This window comes from Pisolithus orientalis (assembly GCF_024613125.1).
Source record: "Pisolithus orientalis strain OTSU chromosome Unknown F5J12scaffold_72, whole genome shotgun sequence".
Lineage (NCBI taxonomy): Eukaryota > Fungi > Basidiomycota > Agaricomycetes > Boletales > Pisolithaceae > Pisolithus > Pisolithus orientalis.
The window spans coordinates 77,258-103,066 of NW_026260853.1; the positions used below are offsets into that span (position 1 = coordinate 77,258).

The window sequence follows — 25,809 nt, forward strand, 5'->3', positions numbered from 1 at the left end:
CACCAATTGCTTGTGTGTCCATGTCAGCTGCAAGTAGTGCTGAGAATGTGACCAGTGATGAGGAGAGTTTGCAATGTAGTCACATCCTCAAGAGCTCTCATACTAATATATGTGTAGATATGATATTTTATGTTTTATGCAAATTTGTGATATGTCACCACACAGGACTCTGCCCCAGAATATCACAGATATGATATTTGTCAAGCTTTCATAGGGGGATATGTCAATATATCACTTGTACACACAAACTCACATCTCATCACACCAGGTCACACCTGGTGATGTCCAGTTTTCACTGGGCATGAGGGCCAAAGGTAGTTTGTAGCTCCAGGACAAACTCCCTCCAGGAGTCCATCCAGAGAGGCCAGTCATTGGGGTCCTCAACCCCAAGCAAGTCCAGCTCAAACCATTCTATGGCCATGCATTTGAGGTAGGACTGCATAAATATGACTTTGGCACAGTTGGTCCTGAAAGCCCAGGGTTGGTGTCACACACCAAAGGTGTTGTGGACATGGTTACAGCTGACTCTGCATAACTTGTTGACAGGTTGCATGCCATGCCATGCAAATGAAGACTAATGCCCTCATGCATAGAAGGACTGCTGGATGTGAGCAGTCATCCTTTGCACAAGAATGAGTTGTCAGTGCTGAAGAGAAAAGAGGAAGTGAGTTAAGTGCCCATGTATGGCATCCTGGTTTTTGTTGTATCTCCACCATTTCTAAAGATATCAACTTCATTCACACAGTTGTTTGAAGTGTGCAGCCATGCCATCCTGCTTTCCAGTTTTGGAAAGGATCCTCACACCCTGTGCATTTCTACAGCACTCCATTCTTCAGATGCTCATTTTGCTAAGTCCATCAGATATGGCCACCTCTTTGTTGATCATCTCACTTGTCTCTTTTGCCAGAGACAGTGGCTACATATATCTGCCAGGTGTTCCCACCAGCTTACATCCTGAAGCCCCTTGGTTCATTCCATTGTTGTCAGCCCCATTCCATCCCATGCAGCTTGGTCAGCATGTTCTCCTTGTCAGTATGACTTCCAGAAGGACATTCTTCAGTTGCCTCAGGTCTGTCACTCAGTTACAGAGGTCTTATGTGGTCATTTCAGTCTCCCCACTTGATGAAGCATACAGGTCCTTCCTCCCTGCTCCCTGCACCATCTTTATTCCAATCTCATCCATCACTCTCCCCATGTTGCAACAGCTGCAGTATAATCTACTGTTCTCCAGCCTCCCTGATTGCATCCATGACAAGTATGACATGCATCTTGCCTTTTTACTGCAAAACCCAGCAGAAGATGTCCCCCCTTCTCCTTCTCCTCCATCAAAACCCCATTCATGAAGCATTTATTAACTTCACTGAGAGGATGAATGGGCAGGAGATGCAATTGCCTATGCTCCCATTACCCCACAGACCCCCAACACCCTATCTCTTTGACACCTGACTCATACCATCCATTTCTGGAATTAATACTTCCCTGTCTGGAAACACTGTCCATCTGTCATTGAATCTTTTGGTCCAGAGATGTCTCTGCTGAGATCTGACATGCATCACCACCCCCTAATGTGATATCAGTGTGCTTACTCAGGTTCTGACATGATTTGACTGATATTATGATATTTTGATGGTCCTTGACTCATGTATTGCCAATACTTACCAATCCTTCCATGCTTGCTTACTTTTCATTTCTCACTTACTTGTCATGATTACTCATTGCTTACAGTCCTTACTCATTACTTACCAAGCATTTGTGCATTGTTTGTCATAGGCTGTGCTCCCCCCACAGTATATAAACCCCCTGTACTTAGCTACAAAAGCATTCAGAAGTCACTCAAGCAGTCAGTTCAGTGCATAACTCATCATTGACAGTTGAGGCTCATTTGGAAGGGGGCTGGGCCACACTTTGGCTACATTGACTGACCCCCTTCCAGGGGGATGACCCATGCTGAGGTCAGGTCAACTGATACCACTGCCAGGGGGGCTGGGCCATCCTTAGGGGAGGTTGGCCAATAGCACTTTCAGGGGGCTTGTCCATGCTGAGGCTAGGTCAGCTGACACCACTTTCAGGGACCCCACTCATGGTTAGGTGAGGTCAGCCAATACCACTTTCAGGGCACTGGCACATGCTGAGGCTAGGTCAACTGACACCACTTCCAGGGAGCTCTCTCATGGTTAGGTGATGTCAGGTGATACCACTTTCAGGGCACTGGCTGATGCTGAGGCTAGGTCAGCTGACCCTACTTCCAGGGAACTCCCTCATGGTTGGGTGAGGTGGGCCAATACCACTTCCAGGGTGGTGGCCCATGTTGTGGCTGGGATGGCCAATACCACTTCCATGGGACTGACCACTTTCTGGGCTGTTGGCCAATGTCAGTTAAGCCCACTTTTAGGCCAACAATGTACATGTGGGATGTCCCAGTTTCAGGACTATGGTTGACTGCATTATGTGTGCACTGTTGCTTTCTAGTGCATTCAGCACTGCCAAACATTGGCTGTTAATAGTTGGTGCTGACTCAGGGATGGGGGAGAGTGCAGCATACATGTGTATAGTTCTGGACATGCTTTTTCAATGGGTAGTGCAAGTGAACTTGCACAGGTTTGAGTTCAAGTATACTGTCAAGACTGGTAGGTGTCAGCCAACTTACATGTATGGTAGGATGGTTGGCATGAGTTCAAATGAGATTGGTAAGGTTGTGGACATGTCAGCAATGGTTGATTGTGTGTTAAAGTACATCAGCAAGTGGCAGTGTCATCCAGTCTGAAATCATACAAGTTACTTCTCCTTGGGACTCAACCTCTGAACCCAGACCCACAGCCACTATGTCCAAACAGTCTATACCTATTACCCCTATCCACATGTGCCCCCTCCTGTCTGGCCTCAAAACTGGACTTATCACTGGAGAAGAACTGGATTTGACACCCATTCTCCAAAGGTACTCAAGCTGTGTCTGTCCTTTGCAAGTATAGGCACCATCCTCAATTAGCTGTAGGATTTTTTTGGTAGCTTCACAAGTCCTCTGCAATCAGAGTGTGGACTCAGGGCTTGTAACCTGTAGAATTTATGTTTGTATAAGAGACCACAGTAGTCTTTCAAACTACTGAGGGACTAGTGTAAAGTTTACTAGTGCAAGTGTGCACATTAATGGATTATGTAAGCATTGTGCTCATGTGCCTAAGTCCTAGTATTGTCAGGGGCTGTTTTACTCCAACAGAAAAGCCTAAGGAGGTCTGAATGCAGAATGCCAAACATTCTGCATCATGAGGAGACTGAGCAACTTTAGCAATGTGCAAAAAAACAGTTTGCACATGGACAGATGTTTTCTGACTCTAAGGTTAGTAACACTGGACACATTTGTGAGAATTGTAATACTGTGGTGGCAGTTTGGATGTATATGGGACTTCAGAAACCTTTGTGTACATTTCCAGCTTCCAGCAATTTGTAGGGTGTTATACAAAGGCAGCATGCATTCCCAGCCTGATTCCAAGAAATCAGTTTTCAAATTTGGAGGTTGCACAGAACTATATGAGAAGATATAGTTTTACACTGTAACAAGTATATTCCACATTTCACAGGATTCTCCATAGCAATTAGCAATTTTCAAAAAAGGCACTGGTAAGCATTGGGATGCTGCAAATCAAATCTTCATACTGGTTCAGTATATGGAAATCAAGGGACTTACCAAGAATGGTGAACTGCATAAGGGATGAAATTATCTTTTTTCATTTCAACAATTTCTTTGCTGCAGACAGTTGAAATAGGACATCTATCACTGTGGCAAAAATAGTGTCTTACACATCTGGTTTTCCTGTGCTATACCCACAAGCACAAGGCATAAATCATCCACACTTTCACCATGGCACTGGAAGGCTATGGCAATGCATGCATTAACAATGTCTTGGATACCTGATTTCTGATATTCTCTTGCAGCCACTGTCAGGTTTTGCTGCATATCCTTCCTTGCAGTACTCCCATTCTTAACCTGCAACTGGAAAAATAAGTATTCAAAGATGATCACACAACCTGTAACAATGAGCTTGTGATTAAAGTGGCATCAAAAGATATAATTTACCAATGCCATGTTCTACAAGTGCTGTCAGGGAAGGCTGACTTGATGTGGACATTGTAGGGATGGAGATGGACTTGGTGTTGTGTATGATGGGTTGCTATGACCAACCAATTCAACAAATCATTGGCAGCTAGCAAAAATGATAGAAGTGAAACAAGCATACCACCTGCCAAGATGTCAAGGCAAAATGGGAGCCAATGTTAAGGTAGGAAAGAGTGACAAACCAACTGTAATACATGTGGGCAATGGATGAGTGCAGGATGTGAAACAAAAGCATACATTCTGGAAATAGGTTAAACTTTGTCAGGATTTGTGAGGAATTATGACAACTAACATTCTGAGAAAGACACAGGAGAGGTCAGAATAACAGGCATAGTTCATGGGAAGATTGCACCTACATCCTAACAGTGTCTCAGAAACATTGCCAAGATACATGCATTGATTTAGCTCACCATCTATTTAATGTGGAGACCTGGTGAAATGCTTAATAAATGAGTGATTAACAAAACACTCACTCTCTAACAGCGAGAGGTCAACAGTGAAATAGTGAGGATGGTGAGCAACATATTCCTCCTGCAGAGTCTGGCACAACATCACTCACATCCTATGAATGTGAATGCAACAGCATAGGTGAGAAAATCATATATCAGCAAGGATGCACTGCCACCATTTTCCATGCATCCACTAACATCCTATGAATGCAAGTGCAGCAAAGGGGTGGCAAATATATTGAGCATAAATCCACTAGCATCTGTCATGGTCCACTCACAAGCTATTAATCCCAGTCCAACAGGGTGAGAGTGAACATGTCAGCATGAATCTTCCTCCACCTGCAATGACTCCACCCACATCCTATGAACCCCATTCCAACAGGGGGGGAGTGAACATATCAGCATGCATCCACCACCATTGGCCAAGTCTCCACTCACATCCTACAAACCCCAGTCCAACAAGGCAGGAGGGAACATATCAGCATGCATCCACCACCATTGACCATAACTCCACTCACATCCTACAAACCCCAGTCCAACAGGGTGGGAGTGAACATGTCAGTTTGCATCCACCACCATCAACCATGACTTCACTCACATACTATGTACCCCAGTAACAGTGTAGGAGTGAACATGTTAGCATGAAACCACCACCATTGTCCATGACTCCACTCACTTCCTATGAACCACAATCCAACATTGGGGGTGAACATATCAGGATGCAATCACCACTATCAACCATGATTACACTCACATCCTATGGACCACAGTCCAACAGGGGGGAGTGAACATGTCAGCATGCATCCACCACCATCTGCCATGACTCCACTCACTCCCTATGAACCCCAGTCCAACAGGGTGGGAGTGAACATGTCACCATGCATCCACCACCATCAACTATGACTCCACTTACATACTACAAACCCATTCCAACAGGGTGGGAGTGGACATGTCAGCATGCATCCACTGCCATCTGCCATGATTCCACTCACTCTCTGTGAACCCCAGTCCAACAGGGTGGAGTGAACATGTCAGCATGCATCCACCACCATCATCCATGACTCCACTCACTCCCTGTGAAGCCCAGCCCAACAGGGCAGGAGTGGACATGTCAGCATGCATCTACCCCATCACCCATGACTGCACTCACATACTATGGACCCCAGTCCAACAGGGTGGGAGTGAACATGTCAGCATGCATTCACTGTCATCTGGTATGACTCCACTCACTCCCTATGAACCCCAATCCAACAGGATGAGAGTGAACATGTCAGCATGCATCCACCACCATCTGCCATGACTCCACTCACTCCCTATGAACCCCAGTGCAACAAGGTGGGAGTGAACATGTCAGCATGAAACCACCACCATCTGCCCTGACCCACTCACATCCTATGAACCCAAGTCCAACAGGGGGGAGTGAAAATGTCAGCATGAAACCACCACCATCTGCCATGACTCCACTTACATACTATGAACCCCAGTCCAGCAGGGAGGGTGAACATGTCAACATGCATCCACTGTCATCTGGTATGACTCCACTCACTCCCTATGAACCCCAGTCCAACAGTGGGGGTGAACATGTCAGCATGCATTCACTGTCATCTGGTATGACTCCACCCACTCCCTATGAACCCCAGTCCAACAGTATGAGAGTGGGTGTGTCAGCATGCATCTACCACTACCAGACATGACTCCACTCACTCCCTATGAACCCCAGTCCAGCAGGGTGGGAGCGGACATGTCAGCATGTATCCATCACCATCAACCATGACTCCACTCACTCTCTATGAACCCCAGTGCAACAGGGTGAAAGTGAACACATCAGCATGCATCCACCACCATCTGCTATGGTTCCACTCACTCCCTATGAACCAGGTGGGGAGTGAACCTGTCAGCATGCATCCACCACCATGTGCCATGACTCCACTCACTCCCTATGAACCCCAGTCCAACAGGATGGGAGTGGACATGTCAGCATCCATCCACTATCATCAGCCATGGCTATACTCACTCCCTATGAACCCCAATCCAACAGGGGGGGAGTGAACCTGTCAGCATGCATCCACCATCATTGATCATACCTTCACTTACCAACTATCAACCCAAGTCCAACAGGGTGGGATTGAACATGGTCAACATGCATCCACCACTGTCTTCCCTGAGTCAACTTACATACTATCAATCAGAATCCAACAGCAATCACAACAATTACATTCAGCATCAGTTATACTTGCACTTGCAGAATTTCACACACTTTCTATAACCTAATCAGCCTCTTATTCACCCAAAACACTGGTTGCTTACATATGGGAACCATGTTGCAAGGGCATATGCTATGTCATCTGGTTCAATCTGGTCAGCCACATTGTTCATGATCCTCTTCAATGTCCTTTCTGTAGTCAGTACCCTGCAAAGTTGATTTTTATCACTCACCTCATGATGGCAAATTCCATGCAGAGTCCCAAGTTTGACTGCTGTGATGATATAAGCAGTCCTTGCAGCCCTTCCTCTGTCAAAGCATCTGCTGTGCATTTCAATAGCTCTACACAATCTGCACTCTCCTGTTCCATGCCTGAAGAGATACATCCTAATCTGCAATTTTTTATTCATGACTTACTTACCAGTGAGGATCAGATAGCTTTGAGGTGGAAACTTTAGTTCATTCAGCCACCATTTGATCTTTTCCAGACAGCTCTTTTGCAGCTGTTTTTCTACCTCTGGTGCCTCTTTCATTGCATCATCTACAGTTAACCCCCTTCTTGTAAGCTCCTGAACTGCATCAAGATTTAAGGTGTCTGCCTTTGTTAGTAGCACAATCACAGGAACTGTGCAAATCCTCAATCTTTGTACTAAAGGTGATGTGATATTTGTGTACACATACCATGTCCTGTATCACACTCATTAAAGAACTTCTTTTCAGCTGCTGTTACCATCCTATGGTTTTCATTCAAAGGAATGCAATACCTAAATCACATACAAAGACCAAGTCAGCACACTTACAGGCATGCTAGTCAGACATGTCCCTACCAAATTGCGTGTATTCTCTCCTCCAGTTTCATGGACTTTGCTTGACCTGTAACAAATTTCTTCACCTTATCAAACTCTGCCTCGCTCCCCGCCTCAAATCCACATGAGTCATGGAACACAAAGCGCGGGTTACTTTTAAACACCAGCTCATCCTCAATATTATGGTAGCCACGCTGCATAGGATTGATGTGAGCCCTGCATAAGTTCATGTGTAGTCTTACCCTCAATGAACCCTGCAGCGTCCGAGCATCCACCTGGCAGAATGATACATTGACAAACATGAAGTACATAGCACATACACGTACCTTCTCTCCGTTTCCGTCGAAGATCTCAGGCTGATCCGTAGTGTTACAGACCCGTTGTAAAATAGTTGTTTTACCCGCATTTGCTCTGCCCACGACAAGAATGCGAAAACGAGAGATGCGACCAATCTGCTTTCTGACCTCGGTAGGATCTAAGCGATAGTCTGAAGCCTGTGTAGGGACTCCGATTCCGTGCGAAGCAACTGAAGGAGTGGGTTCAGTGGGGAGTAATATACCAGCATCGCGACTCGGAGGTTGAGAACGCCGCAGCGAACGCCACCAGGAACGAAGAGAGCTCGGCGCCATGGCGATGTGAAGATAAGAAAACAGGTCTTAGGATGCCTTGAGCAGTAAGCGTGCTACGACTGTAGGGGACGATGGCGGTGAAGTAAGAAGGGCAAACGACTGCGGATTCGAGGGGCATTGAATCAACGTGCCTTCGTAGCTAGGTGAACGAACGAAGAGTAGAGATGAAGATACAAGTCAAGAGAACAAGAAAGCGAAGAGAACAGAATGACTAGAGAAACGTAGATCACAAAGGAGAGAGAGCGATCTAGTGTGTGGGGGGGAAGGCCGCCGGATGCTAGGCTCCAGAATCGAGCGAGCGTGCCGAGATGCCGAGAGCGCGCCCGCACCGAGCGGGGGTCACGTGACTACGAAGCCGAGATTGAGAGTGAGAAGGGGTCACGTGACTCGTACAAAGAGGGATCGAAAGAGGAGAGTGCGCGGAAAGAAGCGGTGCGGCTTTCTGAGCGTGTGAGAGCGGACGAGTGGAAGAGAGGAGAAGAGGCCACAGGACCGACCAAACACGCTAAGATGTGAAAGGGAGGTGGGAGGGAGAGCAAAGAGCTGAAGAGTATATGCGCGAGAACGATGAGTGCTTGGACGAAAGACGACGAAGGTCGAAGGAGAGAGAGACGCGAGACAGGGGGAGGTAATCTAAGTCTGAACGCGTCTTAGATTACATAATGTCCACGTGATCGCTACGAAGGCCCTGTTGACTGCGTCCAAGATCGCAGGCTCACTAGTTAGCAGTAAACGCCCACCTGTCTGCAGTGCACGGCCTGACACACGTGTGAACTACGACCACCGAGTTCCTGTTGGACCGTCCCATTTCTTCTCGTCGTCTGACCGAGTCCCGGTGATGCATTGGCGCAGGAAAGACTCGACCATCGGTCCTTCCTTGCTATCTTCGATTGCTCATAGCAATGCCAGGGGAGCTCGGCCCATACTCTCCGCGGTGCCAAAGCCAGCTCGAAAGGTACACTATTTATGCTCCTGGTTAAACGTACTACCGATCTTCTCAGCGACTGTGTTTCCGTGCTCGCTCCATCCTTCACACCAGACACCGCAGCACAGTGGGGCTTCCCTAGCTCCTCCCTCGAGGATATGGTTTCCAAAGTCATTCTTCCATAATACTCTGCCGTGCAGTTGGGAAAACCACAAGCGGCATGTTTCTTTGCTAACCCACCCTAGCATTAGCACGAGGGGTATAAACGATCATTGACCTGACCAAGACGCCCGCACAATGACGGGGTCAAGATCTGAACAACCTACCGATGTGCTATGACTCCATCCGCTGGTGGTGTCGACAACGACCACCGTTGAGCATGCCGACGCTATTGTCACCCTTCCACAGTACATGACCCAAGCTTCGTCTCCAAAATGCATCACCAGTGAGTGCTGCGTTCTGGCTACCGCCCTATCCTCCCCTTACCCCCACCCAGTTGAGATCCTATCTTTCACGCTGTGGGTGACTCCAACCGATAGCCATGGAAGTGGCAGACCCTCTGATATAAAATTTGTATGACAATCTAACGGGACACCTATCAATCTCCATGCCACAGTCATTCATATGCCACTACGTAGTTTTCCAACTAAACATCAATAGATAACTTTTATAGCAGGCGCGTCGGCGCTCCCTCCACTGATGGACGGTTTTGTTGCTCGCTGAGAGGCGAAGTCAGTTCTAAGGCCAAAGATATATATCGCATTACCCCTTCCCTACATATCGCTGCTTCTCGTACTCCCTCCCGCGCGACTTCATGAGAGTCTTGCTGCCGGAATCAAGTGCAGAGACAATCAGAGCATCTCGATTGTACTCGCCGAGCATTTCACATAATGAGAATGGCCCAGACTCGAGTTCTCGTCGTATCTCCGGTGTCAGGATACGCAACGAGTCGTTCATAGAGTCAATGTATGCCAAGAGGTGTCCTACATGCTTTGCAAAGGCTTTGTCAGGGATTCGGCTCGTGGTGTTTCGGCGGCAATCGTAGTGTGTTGTGTTGTGCGCCCGAGGGACAGTCTTGACGGTGAGTGCGGTGAGAAGTCGACTAAGAGCACGGCTGTCGGCAACGCCGAGGTGCTGAGATAGTGAAACCCAAGACGGAGGTGTTCGTGCGAGTAGCGTATGCCATACGCACGGCTTCTAGTACTAATTCTGCGGACGTTCCTTCGTCCCCGACGACGCCCAGCAACTTCTCGATTTTATCGCTTCTTAATACGTCATTTTGGCCCGGCGGCACGGGCGTTGGCGAGTTCGCAACTCATCAATCTGGAACTCACCACGGTAGGGGTGAGCAAACTCAAGACGGATCGCAACAGCAACAGAACGTGGACAGGCGTGTGTGATTAAACGATCAAGCATATACGCTGATACAAGACGATCGAGGGGGAAGGAAGGAAAGGAGAGAGATGTCCTGCGCGTACATGTAGCACCGATATATATACCCCCCCAGGGTCCAAACAATGCAACACAGTAGTGATCTGCATGCCCAGACGATGAAACGAGGGCGCGATAGGAGGTGTGATAGTGTGAAGTAATATCATGAGTGGCGCGTGAGTGGCGGTGTGAGTGATGTGTGTGTAAGTAGTAAGCGTACGCTTACACAACCAAGCGCGAGCACCACATAGGCATCGCAACGCAGCAGAAGTGACGACATCATCCGAACCTGGCATATCAGGATCTTGTTGTGCCCTTACGCATTGCCACTTCTTTCTCTTCTTTCGGCTTCGGTTTGGGGGCTACTTCTTGCCACTCACCTTGTCCGTGCCACTGCACACACTCCCAGGCGACAGTCCACCCCAGCTTCCCAACCTCGTCCCAACGTGGATCCTGGACTGTGAGCGTCGGAGACATGCGCATACAGGCAGAGCCTAGCGCGAATGCTGCCGACAAACGGGAAACATAAGTAAAGGCAGCTGCTAGCGATCTAGTGACACTTCGACCGCAGCGTGCCATCATCATTAGCATGTCCTTCTGTTGGTACCTCCGCCCCTTCATCAATTTATCGTCGCTTACCGCCACGTCGACTTTGACCTCTTTCAGCAGTGTCTGCTTTCCACGGCGTCAGAGCCATACGGAGAGCTCTAGTGAGCGACGAAAGATGTGACCGAAGCGGACTGAACATCACGTCATATGGTGGTACAGGGAGAGACCGCGAGGGAACCGGCTCGGACAGGCTGAGTGAAGAAAGGGCAGTAAGGAGCGTGAGGATGTACGCGTGTACCGTACGGGTCTTAGTGTGATAGTCGAGAAGATCCGAAAGTAGTCGCTAAACAGCATCCGTTGTCCGCATGGAGAACGGGTGTGGCAACTAGGAAACCGAAGATTAGGCTGCGAGATACACCAAACCAGGCAAATTACTACTGCTCACACCGGCAGCAGCGCCAGTAACCTGTCAATTCGTTACCTACCAGTTCATACATCAACTCTTACCAGCACGTCGAGAACGTCTATCGCCAGAATCACGACCGACTTGTCATTTGAGTTACGAACATGACCCATGCACTTGACTGTGACCAGCACAAGCTCCCTCGTTCCTACCAAGGCAGACTCCAGATTATGACTGGGATCCATGTTCTGATTGCCTGACCTACCTAATAGTTGTGCTTGGGGTGTACGAGCACTTCTTTTCGATCACGTCCAAGATCCCTACGAAAGCTATCCATATGCTCGTTCTTGGTGCTCCGCGTCTCACTATGAGGGCGTTGCATAAGAGAACCTCCCAACGGGGCTCCCAGGCCTCTGCTGCATCAGCACACATGACCTTCAAGAATGGCCAGGACAGATAATCCCGACCTAGAAGGAGTAGGGCTTGGTCCACCTCATTTCTAGCGAGCTTCGAGTGCGATAGCGGATTACTGCATTGAGACGTGCAGAAAAGAAGCGCGGAAGGCAAGGCAATGGTCCGTGGACGTGAGCCAAAGTGTATCCAGCAGGGCGTCGAGAGATTGCTCGAAACCCTCAGCAGAGAATAACGTGCCGATAGCTGCATGGTGAATGTTGTCATAAAGTTGTTTCAGGGTTTTCGACGACAGGCTTTCTGGGCTTGACTGTGCATTGAGTGAGGGAGAACTGCTAGAAGGCGAGAAGGTACGGATCCAATGGAACACATGTGTCGACAGGAAGGTGGTGTACGACTGGTGTGTATGTTAATTAGCAAGGAGAACGAACGCAAAGCAGAAAGATCACCTTCTTCATGTTCTCGAAGTTCCCAGGTGCCCCCCCAGTATGATACGACTGCAATGGTACATACCCAAGCCAAGTTATTCTGAACCTGCCATGAGAGAGAGCGCCACCGAACGGTACACACTCACGTTCCAAGGCACGGAAATGCCCAATATGGCTGCAAGACTTTCCATCAAAGCATCCGTGCCCACTTTTTTTCCAGCCAAGGGCCATAGTGTCACAAGCACGGCACGGGCAGGTGCATATACACCACCAAGGTTGACGTCGCGGACGCGCGAAAGTGAGATGAGTTCCCTAACTATTCCTACGTGTGAGAGAGTAGTAGCAGCAGCCAAGATCTCAGCAGACGAACAGAGGACACCGAAGATGAGAGCGTCTGCTGCAACAGAAACCAAACATTTAGGGATTTGAGAGTGACAGACCCCTGCAGGAGCCTCATTCAACGAGAACTTTAGCCTTCTTCACAGAACCGACCCACGTATCCCACCAGGCGCCACATGAAGCCATTGACGGTGCTGATTTGAACAGTCCGTCTGCCGAGGGTGGGTCTGTGGAGGCCTTGAGCAGGCGAACGTGAGCAAGGATATGTCTCGGCGTCGTGTACATGATACAACAATTTTGGCTATGACATGGTCGATTGTCATATGCATCTAGTATCTACTTAGATAATTATCGGACACAAAGAAATCCAACAAAATACGGGGGGGAAAAGACTAATAAGACACGTAGAGATCGTATCAGGCTTTCAGTAGCTTCGGCAATGCACCAAGAGTCAGTTCGTTGGACGACATGGTCTCGTCGCGAACTTCATATGGCTGTCCTGGGCTCCATGGCCGAACACTTGTATGAACCTCTGCTTTGTAGCGACATCGCAATCGTACCCCCCTCCCCCAACGGAGGCGAAGCGCGTGAGGACGAAGAAGACACAAGAAGCGAAGCCAACATTGGGATTAACATAGTCTACCCGGCAGAAAATTGAGGGGTGAGTCCGAGTGTCGTTGGGGATCATAACGGTGAACACATGTAAGATTCGAGGAGTTCCAGTCCGTTAGTTCTATCTCCCAGATGTTGACCCTTTCAATGACACCCATCTCCTCATTGATTGGCTCTGTGTCGGCCACGAGATCTTTTATGACATCTTGTTGGATGATACATCGAACTGCCACTTTGACAGCGGGTGTATTCAAGAAGGGTAAGGACGAGTGTGGTGTGAGTCCTGTCGAATATGGGCGACTCGCAGTCAAATATCCAACCTCACATAACCCAAAATGATCTCGGGCTATTATCCGCTGGTGTCAATCCCGCCGACTGCATCTGTTTCATTATAGTTGTTCATCTAACAGGCACAAGTGCGACCGCTAGCACACGACACTCTGACTCCCGCACGCCATCGGCATTAACGTATCCTTCTAATGGTATCTCCTTCTCTTCACCGGTTTCCGTCTCTTACAGCCGCATCGACTTTCTATACACGCACCAGTTCTTCCAAAGTGGCCGGTGCCAATTCTGCAGACTGGGAAGCTGTCAGAGCCATACTAAGAGCTCTAGCAAGTGATGAAAGATGTGACCGAAGCAAACTGAACATCAGGTCATGCAGCAGTGCAAGGAAAGACCTCGAGGAGTCCGACACGGGCAGGCAGAGTGAAGAAACGGAAGCGAAAAGCGCGAGGATGTACGTGTGTACTGCGTGGGTCTTGATATGATAGTCGAGGTGGGAAAGTTGTCGCTGAGCGGCATCTGTTGTACGTACGGAGAACAGGCACGACAACTTGGAAAATCGAAGGTTAGCCTGCGAGGTAAACTACGACGAAAACCAAGTAAAATAACCATTACATATGCCGACAACAGCGCCCAGCATTCCATGCAAGCCTCCTACCAGGTCTTGCCAGCTGGTCGGCCAGAGTCACAAGTCACATGTCATTCGAGTTACAGTCTTGACCTGCGCGCCATATTGTAGTTGGCGCGAACCCCCTTCCTGCAATTAAAGCGGGCTCTGCCTCGCGGCGAGCGGTCGCGTTCTGACTGCCGGTCCTAACTGTGGTGAGCGAGCGATCGGGTCCGATATCTCTGCGAGCGCCACTCGCGCGTCCGTCCTTTATGCTTCAGATCCCACCATTGCAACGTGTAACGGAACCTTCTAGCAGGATTCCCAGACCTGTATTGTGTCAGCACGCACAGCCTCGTGAATAGTCAGAGCAGAATATGTCGATCCAGACGGGGAGGGAGAAACAGTTGTGCAATAGCGGCTTACTGCACGATGGTGTGGAGAAAAGAAGCTTGACAGGAGGGTAAGGCCACGGTGCATGTACGCGTGCGTCCAAGAATGCGTCGAGAGGCTGCGGAGAATAGGGTGTCAATGTCTGCATGGTAAAGTGCGCCATGAAGTTGTTTCAGAGTTTTGGCCGGCGGATCTTCGTCTTGGCTTGACTGAGCGGTGAGCAATTGAGACCCTATAGAAGGCGAGAGACGGTACGGATCCAATGGGCCGTGCGTGTCGAAAGGAAGCTGGTGTACAGCTGCATCTGCAGTTCGAACAAGCGGGCCGCTTGGATTACCGGCGCCTAATCATTCATGATACTTACATTCCACTCAGGAAATGCTGACTGGTGTCGGCAGAAACCTTGCTTGTCCTCAGGCTGCAGTCCATGGAGCTCTGTGCAACACAAATGTGCAATTTTAATTTCAATGGGATATTTTACAGATGTGATTAGTAGATGTTAGTGGTCTTGTAAGCAAAACATTCAAAGCAAAAACAATGAGTGTACAAGATTCCAGAGTATGAAAATGGTCAACAGAGGTGTTCAAAGTATTAAAATGGTCAATTGGCAAAGTATGAAAATGATCAATAGAGAAACCTAAGTATGAAGGTGTTATGCCTGTGTCAGGGGTCTTTCCTTTTTCGACTTCATGAGGTCACATGTATCACATGCCTTGTTGCATCTCTCATGGTTGTTGCCATCCTAGGGGTTCATATGCTACAAGGCTCACTTGGATCTCTGGCTGTCAAGGTATTTTCAATACCTGTTGAGACTGCACCTCTCATTTGATCTGGTGTTCCACTGCCCTCTCTGATGGATGACTTGTTATGTTCCCCACTTCTGGTCTGTCTATGACTTGTTTATGTTGCTCAAATGTTGTATTATAGCTCTGGTGTCTGGCTCCTTGCTGTGCATTGATTGCACAGCTGGTATAGCCTTTGTTTCCTTGCCTCCACCCATCATATGACACCATATGACTCATTCTGACTTATTTATTTGAGTGATGCTTTTGTTGGTTACTGCAGATATGTGTCATGACTGGTATGGTACTTGTGCGTAGAAGTATATAGTCCCATGTACTTTACCTTGTATCCTCAGTTTTTCAATAGCTTGCAACTCAGCTTCATCCCTTTGCTCTCATCCTCATTCCCTCCTCTGTGTGACAACCCTAGGGACTGCCAGAAGGAGTGAACCTCTGTTGGACTTCAGCAATAACTGAGCCATAGGGGTTACAACATGTTTGGCCCATAGACTCCCCCTCACACACTTCATGCCTATTCCATTTGAAGAAGTCACTGCACTTGGGCATAACAAAATCAAAACACTCTACACAGCTTTCAGGACCCATCGACCTCTTCATGAAAGTCTACTTGTCCCTGGTTACTGAACTTCAACAAACCACTCCTGTTCCACACAAGGCTTGTCAGTTTCCCTATGTGTAAAGACTAACCTGCCTTTGTCCTGCTTCCTTGAATAAGATTGAGAAGCACCCCTCTACCCATAATCAAATCCACCACTCTACAGGCAGCCACTAGGCTTTAATAGATTGCCTCCCTAGAGCCAGTGCCTGTGTCTCCCTATGTGTAAAGTCACTTGCACATAGAACATCTCTACACTGACAGGTTTCTTTTGAGAAATAAATCCTCCCTCAGCCTTTCATTCCCACTTCCCATAAAAGTGTCTAATCTGCAGAAATCGAAACCCCTGGTCCCTCCTCATCCTAATCCACTTGGGCTCAGTAGGAATCCACCGTTACCACCCATCCCTCTAGGAAGACTCAGTCCTTCAGTTACTGCAACCAACCCCCAGTTATCTTATCTATCCTGGTTTAGGGATTCAGAGATTGTGCTTAGTTCAGAAGAAGATGATCAGAAGTCTGAGACTTCTTTTGGATCAGTCCTCAAAGAAGAACAAGAAGCACATAATCAAGAAGAAATGTCCATGATGATCAGTCATGGAGATTTGGTTCCTGAAATGCCCCTGAGGACCATTTTGGAAGAGGAACTGAGACAGAGGTTGGAAGAACAAAGAGTTGCTATGGTGGAGGAGCTCCACCAGGCCATGCACACAACTACAAGTGACCTGTTCCCAACAGGTATGCCTACTGACTCAGCTTTGCGAGAGTGGTATTGTAGGAACTTCGGAAAGGCCATACCCCCAGAGTTGCCCACTGGTGGTAACAGTAAGGGGAAAGCCAAAGCCAATGAAGACAATGACTACTTGAGCCACCCACCCAATGGAGGTTGGGAGTTTAATGTCGGGCATCCTGGAGAATATGACAGAAGCCACAATGGGCTTCAGACCTGGATCACACAGGTCGAAGGATATTTGAACCTGAACAGACATGTCTACAACATGGAATCACTCAAGATCTCATTCGCACTCAGGTACATGACCAAGGGCACTGCTGTGTCCTTTGCTGAGAACTATCAAAATGAAAACAAGTTGCTTGATGGTTCTATCTACTATACTGACACCTTCCAAAGGTTCATCAAAAGGCTCAAAGCTACCTTTGAGTTGGGAGATCAGACTGCCCTCACAATCTTGTGCCTCTTGGATATTCAGCAGGGCAAATGAGAACTTGAGGTGTGCATTGCCAAGTTCACTGGACTTGTAAACAAGGCTCAACTAAAGGAAGAATCATGTGAAGCAGGGATCTTCTTTGGGAAAGGCTTAAATAAAGAATATCATGACTGGGTTCTCAATTCTGGGTGTGCCCCTTCCACAGTCATTGAGTGGATACAGTGTGTGGGAGAAGCTCAAACTGTGATCATGATGAAGCATATCCTAGAAGGGAAGGAATCTTGGTATGAATGCAAATTCATTCATTACCATGGAGGTTCCAAAGATCCTGATGCAATGGATGTCGACAAATGTAAATGGAACATAAGATGTTCTGGTTTGGAAATTAAGTGCTTCAACTGTGGAGCTGAAGGTCACATCAAGCATGACTGTAAAGTCAAAGTCAAGACTCAACTGTCCAATGTCTGCATTGTAGTAGCCGAAGATGGCATGAAGACCACCTATGTTGGAGATTGTGAGGCTACAATGGAGGAGCAGAAGGTGTTGGGTTTTTAAAGGGGACTGATGAATCTCCTGCATCAGTCAGTCCTGTTTCAATATTGTCCACTAAATGTACTTCTATAGATGATGAATCGAATATGTGAATTCGTTCTCCTCTCAGATTGGTCATTTTACTGGACTACAAGGCAGGAATATGGGCCTGTATCAACTTGGGTGCAGAAGTCTCCCTCATCTTGGAAAAGATGGTCCAGAAACTTCAGATCCCAACTTACCACATGGAGAAGAAGTTCAAGATGACCTCCTTTACTGGGAAGGATGAAGAATGGGTTACTCACAAGGTGACCCTCAGGATGGAGATCAAGGAGCATGTTATTCAGGTCAAATGTTATGTGGGGCCCATCATCAGAAAGAACATGTCTTCCTCAGGATGCCATTCCTCAAAGATTTCAAACCAAGAATGAATTGGGAAACCAGCAAGATTACTTGTTGGGATGATGGGTACATATATCCCAAAGAAAGTGACTATTTTGTCAAACAGGTGGTGTCTTTGGACACGGACATTACAAAGAACTCTTTTGGTCTATCCCCAGAAGTGGTAAAACTGGACTTGGGTGAAACCCCCGAGGCAAAAATTAATAAAACAACTTTGTCCACAGAACTTGAGGCTGCCTTGGCTGCAAAAAAAGAGGAAGTTATGCTTCCAGAAATATACAAGGAATTTGCCAAGGTGTTTGCAGAAGATGATATCCCACTCCCAGCTCATTGGCCAGGGTTGGATCATGAGATCAGACTTCGTGAAGACTTCAAGCTGAAGAAAGTGGCAGTATACCCCATGTCTCCTGATGAACTTAAGGTTTTAGATGAGTTCCTGGATGAAAATCTCAAATGCAAGAAAATATGCCCATCAACATTGCCACAGGCAGCACTGGTGTAGGGAGCCATATACTCCCTGAGGCTGGAATAGGAATCTGTCACTAAGTTCTGCAGGCCTCTACAACAAACCCATTTCAGAATTTTTCCCACTTGTGTCCTCATGTTCCCTCCCAACCCCTGTCACCTTTGGAGTTTCTACCACCCTTCAGTATGTCACTCAGTTATCAAATTGCTGATCCAGAAATCCCATGTTCACACAGAGTCACCCAGAATTCAGCAGCTGTGCCACTGCTCAGTCACATCACTGGTCATCTGTGCCACTTACCTCTAATAAACTCTGGTTTCCCCTGTTGCCTTAAATTCTGCAAGCTGGACTTCATGCCAGTATGCTATGTTCTGCCCCCCTGTGCTGCTTGGCTCCACCTCCCACTTGTACACATACTCATTCTGTTGGAAGATACCCCTTACCATTGTTCTGTTCTTACTCTTGTCTACTACCCACTGGACTATTCCACATGCATCTGTACTTCACTGACGTCTGATGTACTTTCCTTTATTTTCCAGTCTTTTAGTTTTTCCACCCCACCTTACTCCAACTCATACCTACTTCCCTTGTACTATGTAATTCCACCATGATGTCGGAAATATACCCACCCCATCTTTTGGAGTCACTATCCAAGTCATTTGCATGTCTAAGTGTTCAAAAGTGTCTGCCACATACTCTGTGTCTACTGTGTCTTCTGTGTTTCTGTGTCTCGCCTCTGTGTCTCATGAGTCTCAGAATTACTTCTTTGTGCCAAGGTTGTAACTTGGAATTTCATATACAAGTCTACTGGTTCCCAATTTGCCTACATCTCTGCAGAATTAAATTCAGTGCCCCATATTCGACTCCTTGATTGACCCTACCACTGTTTTCTATGTCTCCTTCCTACTCAGCACCCCTTGGGTTGAGCCTAGGGATTGCCCTACAGCTTCCCCCCCCTAATCACACACTACCCAGAGGTAGTGTCCCACATAGTTTTGGAGCCCACTGTGAGGGGTCTGTAGATCTGGAAAGGAGATCCTTATGACCCACTTGGCAAAGAACCAAACTTGAAGAGCTCTTAGAGCCCTTCCATCACCTTTCTATTTCTTCATCAGAGATCTTAATCCCCATAACTGATCCCAGAGAAATTTCAGAACCTCATTTGTCTGATTCAGACCCTGGTCTAGATAAGATCTTTCAGAATTCAGATTCCCCAGCATTCTACCCAGCATTTCCAGGAGGTTTTGACCTCAATGAATCCTTTGATCCTCCCACAGAGCATCAGGAACTTTCACCTCTCTCAGAACTAACCTCTTCTTTGTCCTCATCATCTAGTGATTCTGAACTCGCTGCCAAACAACTTCTTATCCCTTCACATTCACTCACTTTAATTCCCACTATTGTTTCCCCTGCCCAGGTTCCCACTCAGAATACCTCAGTCACCCTACTCTTAAGTTCTGCACTGACTCACATAATGTCTGCAGCTAGAGATATGCTGCTTAGGGGCTCTAACAAAGCCCCAAAGTTTTCTGGTCATACTGAAGACATCACTTGCTACCTTGAAGATGTTGAACAACTCTGCATCGAAGCTGGCTTGGACACTGGAAAAGATAAAATCCACTGGGTCATCTGTTACACTGATCACAACAAGGCTGAATTTTGATCCACCTTAGATGCTGCAACTGATGGCTTCAATGACTGGGATGTGTTTTCCAAAGAACTCCTGAACTACTATCCAGGTGCCTTGGTGAAAGATCATTGCTATACCAAAGCTGACCTTGAAACCTTACTCTACCACCAAGTCCAGAAACCTATGGGCTTGCTGGAAGATCTCGGTAAATACATCTGGGAATTTTGATGCATCCTCAGCCTTGTCCAGAAGAAGAAGAAACTTCCTGATGACTACATCAATGAGAAATTCCTTGAGGGATTTCCCCCAAGGTTCTGGAATTCTTTGTTTGCATGATTGCAACCTTCTGACCTAGATCATGACATCAATGAGCTGTGGGAGTTCGATCTGGTCTACAAGCATGCTAACTACCTGCTCAGCAGAGCAAAATGAAATCTCCCTCAGCCTGATTCATCACCACTGTTCCCCCAGAATTCCACTCCATCTTCCTCACTGACTGTTCCTACTATCTTGAAATGAGAGTATGTTCATGTCACCCAGCAACCTGCTTCTGCCCTGCCTTCTCAACAAGGTCAAGAAGGTCAATTCCATCATTCCTTTGACTCATGGTGTTTCTTCTGCAGAGGAACAGATGGCCACAGCAGGTGCAGGAGCAGCCACTGGGGATTGCTGGCAACAAGCTGGAATTTCTACATCATCAAAACGAGCATTCTTCTTCTTCTTGATATTGTTCTTCAATTCTTCTACCTGAGCATAAGCTCTTGCTAAGGTGTGTTGATCTTCTTCATTGGCATCCTCCTCAAGTTCTTCGTTGATTGGGTAGGAAGAAGGGTGCAAGTCAACCTGAAATTCTGGGGCTTCTTTGTTGCTGAAGAACATCATCATGCTGATGAGATGAGGTGGGGTATCATGACCATGTGAAGAGCTCAACTGCTGACCAGGTCATTGTACAGAGATGAGATTGGCTGAGGCAAGAATGGATTCACACATGGCAAGGAAGTTGTCAATCTTCTCTTTAAAATTCTGGCCAGCGGCTGTCCTAGGGATGTCAGAGCCATCTGGCATGAAAACTCTTCCCCCAATCAGGGAGCATTTCCCAGCTTGTACATATTCATGGCACAGTGCACACTCTGCAGTTCTGGCACACCAGCCACCTCTAAGACAGCCATTAATTCTGCACCAACCAATTCTATCACTTCTACAGAAATCCCAGCCATTACTAAAACTCTGGTCATCTCTAGTCCCACAGATCTCTGGAAATCCAAGCCTACAACAAATTCCACACCCCAATTTCATTATCAAAGTGGTTTTGATGAAGCAGCAGCTACCAAATGACTCATAGACCAAGTCTTAGATGCAAAGATGGAAATTTCCACTAAAGATCTCTTAGCCATCAGCCTGGAGATTTGCAAGCAGGTTAGAGAGCTAGCCATAATGAAGAAGATAACCATTGGGAGTTTAGAAACAGTGTCAGAAGCTTCTGCCTCTGCTATCTGGGCATCCTATGAACAGTATTGGGTCAGAGACACAGAAGGGAAGTGTGCAGGCCTTGCCCCTGTGCCATTATGTGCTGTTGATGGCATCCTAATGGACAAACTTCACATTGAATGTATCCTGGACAGCAGATGTCAGGTAGTGGCCTTGCAATGGGAGTTGTGGGAAGCCTTAGAAGCCCCCCTCTGTACTGACATGACTATGACTCTGGAGGCTGCTAACCAATCCAAAGAAAGCACCCTTGGGGTTGTAGAGAATGCCACCTTGCATGTAGGAAATGTTGAGGCCCATCTACAAATCCGAGTTGTTGATCACACACCTTTTGACTTACTGCTTGGTCAACCCTTCTTCTGCCTACTCTCCAGCATCCTCTGTGATTTCCCTGATGGAGAACAGTCTCTAGAAATCCATGACCCTAATTCTGGGAAACAAGTTTTAATCCTGACATGACCTTGCAACAGACTGCATCCCCTTCCATGTTTCGTAAATTCTGAAGATGAAGAAGACTTCTTCACATGAAAACAAATGTGTCACCATATGAAACAGCCTGAGCAGGGTTTTTAGTGTCGGTCAATGACTTGTTTGGATTGCAAGGAGGCCACAATAATCTTTTCTCTGTGTGTTCTCTCTATGTTTCTGATCCTCCTTTATTACCTTTGAAGACTACTACCCTTTCACCTACAGACACTTTCAAAAATTCCATGCAGCATTTATCTACAATTTACAAAGCAACAGTATGCCCCCCATCCATCCCTTTGATACTAGTTCTGTCTCTCCAACTGACCCTTTCTTATTTTTGACTGCTACTACCTTTCTCCACTGACAATCTCTGCCTTATGCTCTACCTATCAGTTTGATCCTGTTTATCATGTCTTAAAGTACAAACCTGTAGCGAGGAAGGTGAGGCCAGTACCAACATTGATGCCAGCAGAATTCCAGGTAGAGCATCAGGAGGCTGAAGCCCCACTTGCAGGTCTGCCTGTTTTACCTACTCATCCCCCACCATTTGTGCCAGGTTCCAGGTTTACTCAGGAAAGAGCTGATGAGCTTGATCTGGACCTGGCAAGGTTCCTTTGGCCTACAGAATTAGACCTAGTACAATGGCTGGTCAAGGCACATGAGGCTGCCTTTGCTTGGGACACTTCGGAAAGAGGGACCTTTTGAGAGGACATGTTCCCACCCCTGAAGATACCTGTGCTTGCCCACAAACCCTGGGTCGAGCAAAATATTCCCATTCCCCCTGCTATTTTCTGTGAAGTCGTTAACATCATCAAAGAAAAGATTTCCACAGGTGTTTACGAACTGTCTACCTTGTCCTATCACTCAAAATGGTTCTGTGTAGTCAAGAAGGATGGAAGATCTCTGTGCCTCATCCATGACTTGCAACCTCTAAATGCTGTTTCTACCCAGGACTCAGCCATTCCCCCCTTCATCAATTCAATTGCTGAAGCCTTTGCTTGCCATTCTGTCTATGGAATTTTGGATCTTATGATTGGATATGATCATCACACTATGCCTGCAGAATTTTTGTTGAAGTCAGCATGCATGCTTGGAGTTGTCAAGGTCATAGGGTGCACCTTCTGCTTCCCTTTTCCCTTGCTTGCACTACCAGAGCCCCCCCCTGTCAAGCACACAGCTCCTCTTGACAGGTTTCCTTCAGTGTCTTCTGGTGCATGGTCTTGGCCCTCACCTCTTGCTGCTTGGCCCCAGGTGTGCATGGATGGTGCCTTGGCCAACCTCTTGGCCTCCATCCACACTCTCTCCTCTACCCACTCCTGGTAGTCCTTGAAAAGGTCATTGATGTTGAACCTACACTGCCCTTCTGGCCACTGGAGATCCACTATTGCTATCGCTGCAGGGATCACTTCATTCTGCCATATCGCAGATTCCTTGGTCATGTCACATAGGTTGGCATTGCACACCTTCAGGATAGAAATCTTGTTCTCATGAACATACTTCCACCATGAGTAGATCCCAGCCTGGGGATCAGTCAGCACATTGTGTTGCATGGGTCTCCAGCACATGCACTCACCCAGGTCTGGTCCCAGTCCTCTGCCCACTCATATATTGCCTCTAAGCTCTCTTCGGGCTGTGGCACTGTGTCAATTAGCACCCTAATGTGCCTTAATGCTGCCAACAGCAAGGTGATGGCCTGGTCCCTCATGCTGCAAACCAGTTGCGCATCATGGATTGAGTAGGCTTGCATGGCAAAGGTTGGGTATGGATTGGGTAGTGGATGCAGGTGTAGCTGGGGCATGGATGTTTGATGAGTGGTGAGACACCTTCTGAGTGTGTTTAAATTCTGCAGGGCCATCTCATACAATGCAGAATTTCCCTCTGCATGAGGCAGAACTCCAACCACATGCCATCATTGTTATGTAATGTCTGTCAATATTCCACACTCGTCTCTGTTGTGTCTCAGTTTGGTCTGACTGAGGACAGTCAGCATTCAAAGTTCCCAGGAGGTGTAGGGAGCCATATACTCCCTGAGGCTGGAACAGGAACCTGTCACTAAGTTCTGCAGGCCTCTACAACAAACCCATTTTGGAATTTTTCCTGCCCATGTCCTCATGTTCCCTCCCAACCCCTGTTGCCTTCGGAGTTTCTACCACCCTTCAGCAAGTCACTCAGTCATCAAATTGCTGATCTGGAAATTCCACATTCATGCAGAGTCACCCAGAATTCAGCAGCCATGCCCCCACTCAGTCATGTCACTGGTCATCCATGCCACTTACCTCTAATACACTCTGGTTTCCCCTGTCACCCTAAATTCCACAAGCTGGACTTCATGCCAGTATGCTATGTTCTGCCCCCCTGTGCTGCTTGGCTCCACCTCCCACTTGTACACATACTCATTCTGTTGGAAGATACCCCTTACCATTGTTCTGTTCTTACTCTTGTCTACTACCCACTGGACTATTCCACACGCATCTGTACTTCACTGACATCTGACATACTTTCCTTTATTTTCTGGTCTTTTAGTTTTTCCACCCCACCTTACTCTGACTTGTACCTACTTCCCTTGTACTATATAATTCCATTATGATGTCAGAAATATACCCACCCCATCTTTTGGAGTCACTATCTGAGTCATTCACATGTCTAAGTGTTCAATAGTGTCTGCCACATACTCTGCATCTACTGTGTCTTCTGTGTTTCTGTGTCTTGCCTCCATGTCTCATGAGTCTCAGAATTACTTCTTCATGCCAAGGTCATAACTTGGAATTTCATATACAAGTCTACTGGTTCCCAGTTTGCCTACATCTCTGTGGAATTAAATTCCATGCCCCATATTTGACTCCTTGATTGACCCTACCACCATTTTCTACATCTCCTTCCTACTCAGCACCCTTGGGTTGAGCCTAGGGATTGCCCTACAGCTCCCCCCCCTAATTGCATGCTACCTGGAGGTAGTGTCCCACACCGGTGTTCTTTGTTGCAAAGAAGGATGGAAAGAAGCAGTTAATTCAAGACTACCATTATCTCAACTTGTTCACCATCCTGGATGCACACCCACTGCCTAATGCACAGGCTCTGTTTGATGAGTTGGTTGAATCCAAGTATTATGCCAAGTTCAACATTTGTTAGGGGTTCACTAATCTGAGGGTGAAGGAAGGTGATGAATGGAAAGGAGCATTTATCACACCCAGAGGGTTGTTTGAACCCATGGTAATGTTCTTTGGCCAGTGCAATTCACCCACTTCTTTCCAGCAATATATGTACAACACTTTCGAGTCTCAATGAGGAAAGCAAGTGGGATACATGGATGACATCACGATTCACGCTAAAACAAGGGAGGAACTTCGGATCCAAGTTCAAGAGTTCCTGGAGATCTGCAAGAAGGAAGGGTTACACCTGAAGATTAGCAAGTGCTGCTTCGAGGCCAAAGAAATTGAGTACCTAGGAATGATCATAGGAAAAGGGCATATGGAGACCTCACCAACAAAGACCAATGCCATTAGTAATTGGGAAGCCCCCAACAATCTTACTGGGCTTCATCGATTCCTTGGATTCTGCAATTGCTACTGCAAGTTTATCCCCTCTTTCTCAAGCATTGCCAGACCCCTTCATGATCTCACCAAGAAAGGGGTGCCCTATCAATGGACTCCAGAATGCGATGCCACATTCGAAAAGTTAAAGTC

The 25,809-nt window shown here is 47.2% G+C and overlaps 4 protein-coding genes across 4 annotated transcripts; all 4 read right to left on the bottom strand.

Moving 5' to 3' along the window:
* Positions 1-6,386: 6,386 nt before the first annotated feature.
* On the bottom strand, positions 6,387-8,371 carry F5J12DRAFT_528819 (uncharacterized protein). The gene is made up of 8 exons (XM_051739897.1): positions 7,896-8,371; positions 7,812-7,844; positions 7,591-7,763; positions 7,445-7,527; positions 7,185-7,388; positions 6,997-7,135; positions 6,857-6,952; positions 6,387-6,427 (listed from the first exon to the last, which is right to left on the bottom strand). The coding sequence occupies exons 1-8, from the start codon at positions 8,196-8,198 to the stop codon at positions 6,421-6,423; spliced, it is 1,038 nt and encodes a 345-aa protein (XP_051594802.1). The 5' UTR covers positions 8,199-8,371; the 3' UTR covers positions 6,387-6,420.
* Positions 8,372-9,654: 1,283 nt separating this feature from the next.
* F5J12DRAFT_970473 (uncharacterized protein) lies at positions 9,655-10,275 on the bottom strand (the record flags this gene model as incomplete). The annotated part of the gene is made up of 1 exon (XM_051750076.1): positions 9,655-10,275. A coding segment is annotated over one exon (390 nt), but the record flags the coding sequence as incomplete, so codon positions are not given.
* A 1,113-nt stretch (positions 10,276-11,388) lies between these two features.
* On the bottom strand, positions 11,389-12,275 carry F5J12DRAFT_528882 (uncharacterized protein). Its single transcript, XM_051739898.1, has 3 exons — positions 11,772-12,275; positions 11,549-11,714; positions 11,389-11,488 (listed from the first exon to the last, which is right to left on the bottom strand). Exons 1-2 carry the CDS (start codon positions 12,182-12,184, stop codon positions 11,663-11,665), a joined length of 465 nt encoding a protein of 154 aa, XP_051594804.1. The 5' UTR covers positions 12,185-12,275; the 3' UTR covers positions 11,389-11,488; positions 11,549-11,662.
* A 10,928-nt stretch (positions 12,276-23,203) lies between these two features.
* On the bottom strand, positions 23,204-23,924 carry F5J12DRAFT_786884 (uncharacterized protein; the record flags this gene model as incomplete). Its single annotated transcript, XM_051743546.1, has 3 exons — positions 23,204-23,262; positions 23,358-23,646; positions 23,700-23,924. The coding sequence occupies 3 exons, from the start codon at positions 23,922-23,924 to the stop codon at positions 23,204-23,206; spliced, it is 573 nt and encodes a 190-aa protein (XP_051594805.1).
* Between the last annotated feature and the right edge of the window lie 1,885 nt (positions 23,925-25,809).

What these genes read in the sequence shown, in the direction of transcription:
- F5J12DRAFT_528882 (XM_051739898.1), bottom strand. Translation starts at nt 12,184, where the DNA reads ATGACAACATTCACCATGCAGCTATCGGCACGTTATTCTCTGCTGAGG. An exon ending in ACCCCAAGCACAACTATTAG is followed by an intron (nt 11,715 to 11,771) that starts GTAGGTCAGGCA and finishes CTGCCTTGGTAG; the next exon opens with GAACGAGGGAGCTTGTGCTG.
- F5J12DRAFT_528819 (XM_051739897.1), bottom strand. Translation starts at nt 8,198, where the DNA reads ATGGCGCCGAGCTCTCTTCGTTCCTGGTGGCGTTCGCTGCGGCGTTCT. An exon ending in TCGACGGAAACGGAGAGAAG is followed by an intron (nt 7,845 to 7,895) that starts GTACGTGTATGT and finishes TCATTCTGCCAG; the next exon opens with GTGGATGCTCGGACGCTGCA. An exon ending in TGAGTGTGATACAGGACATG is followed by an intron (nt 7,389 to 7,444) that starts GTATGTGTACAC and finishes GGATTTGCACAG; the next exon opens with TTCCTGTGATTGTGCTACTA.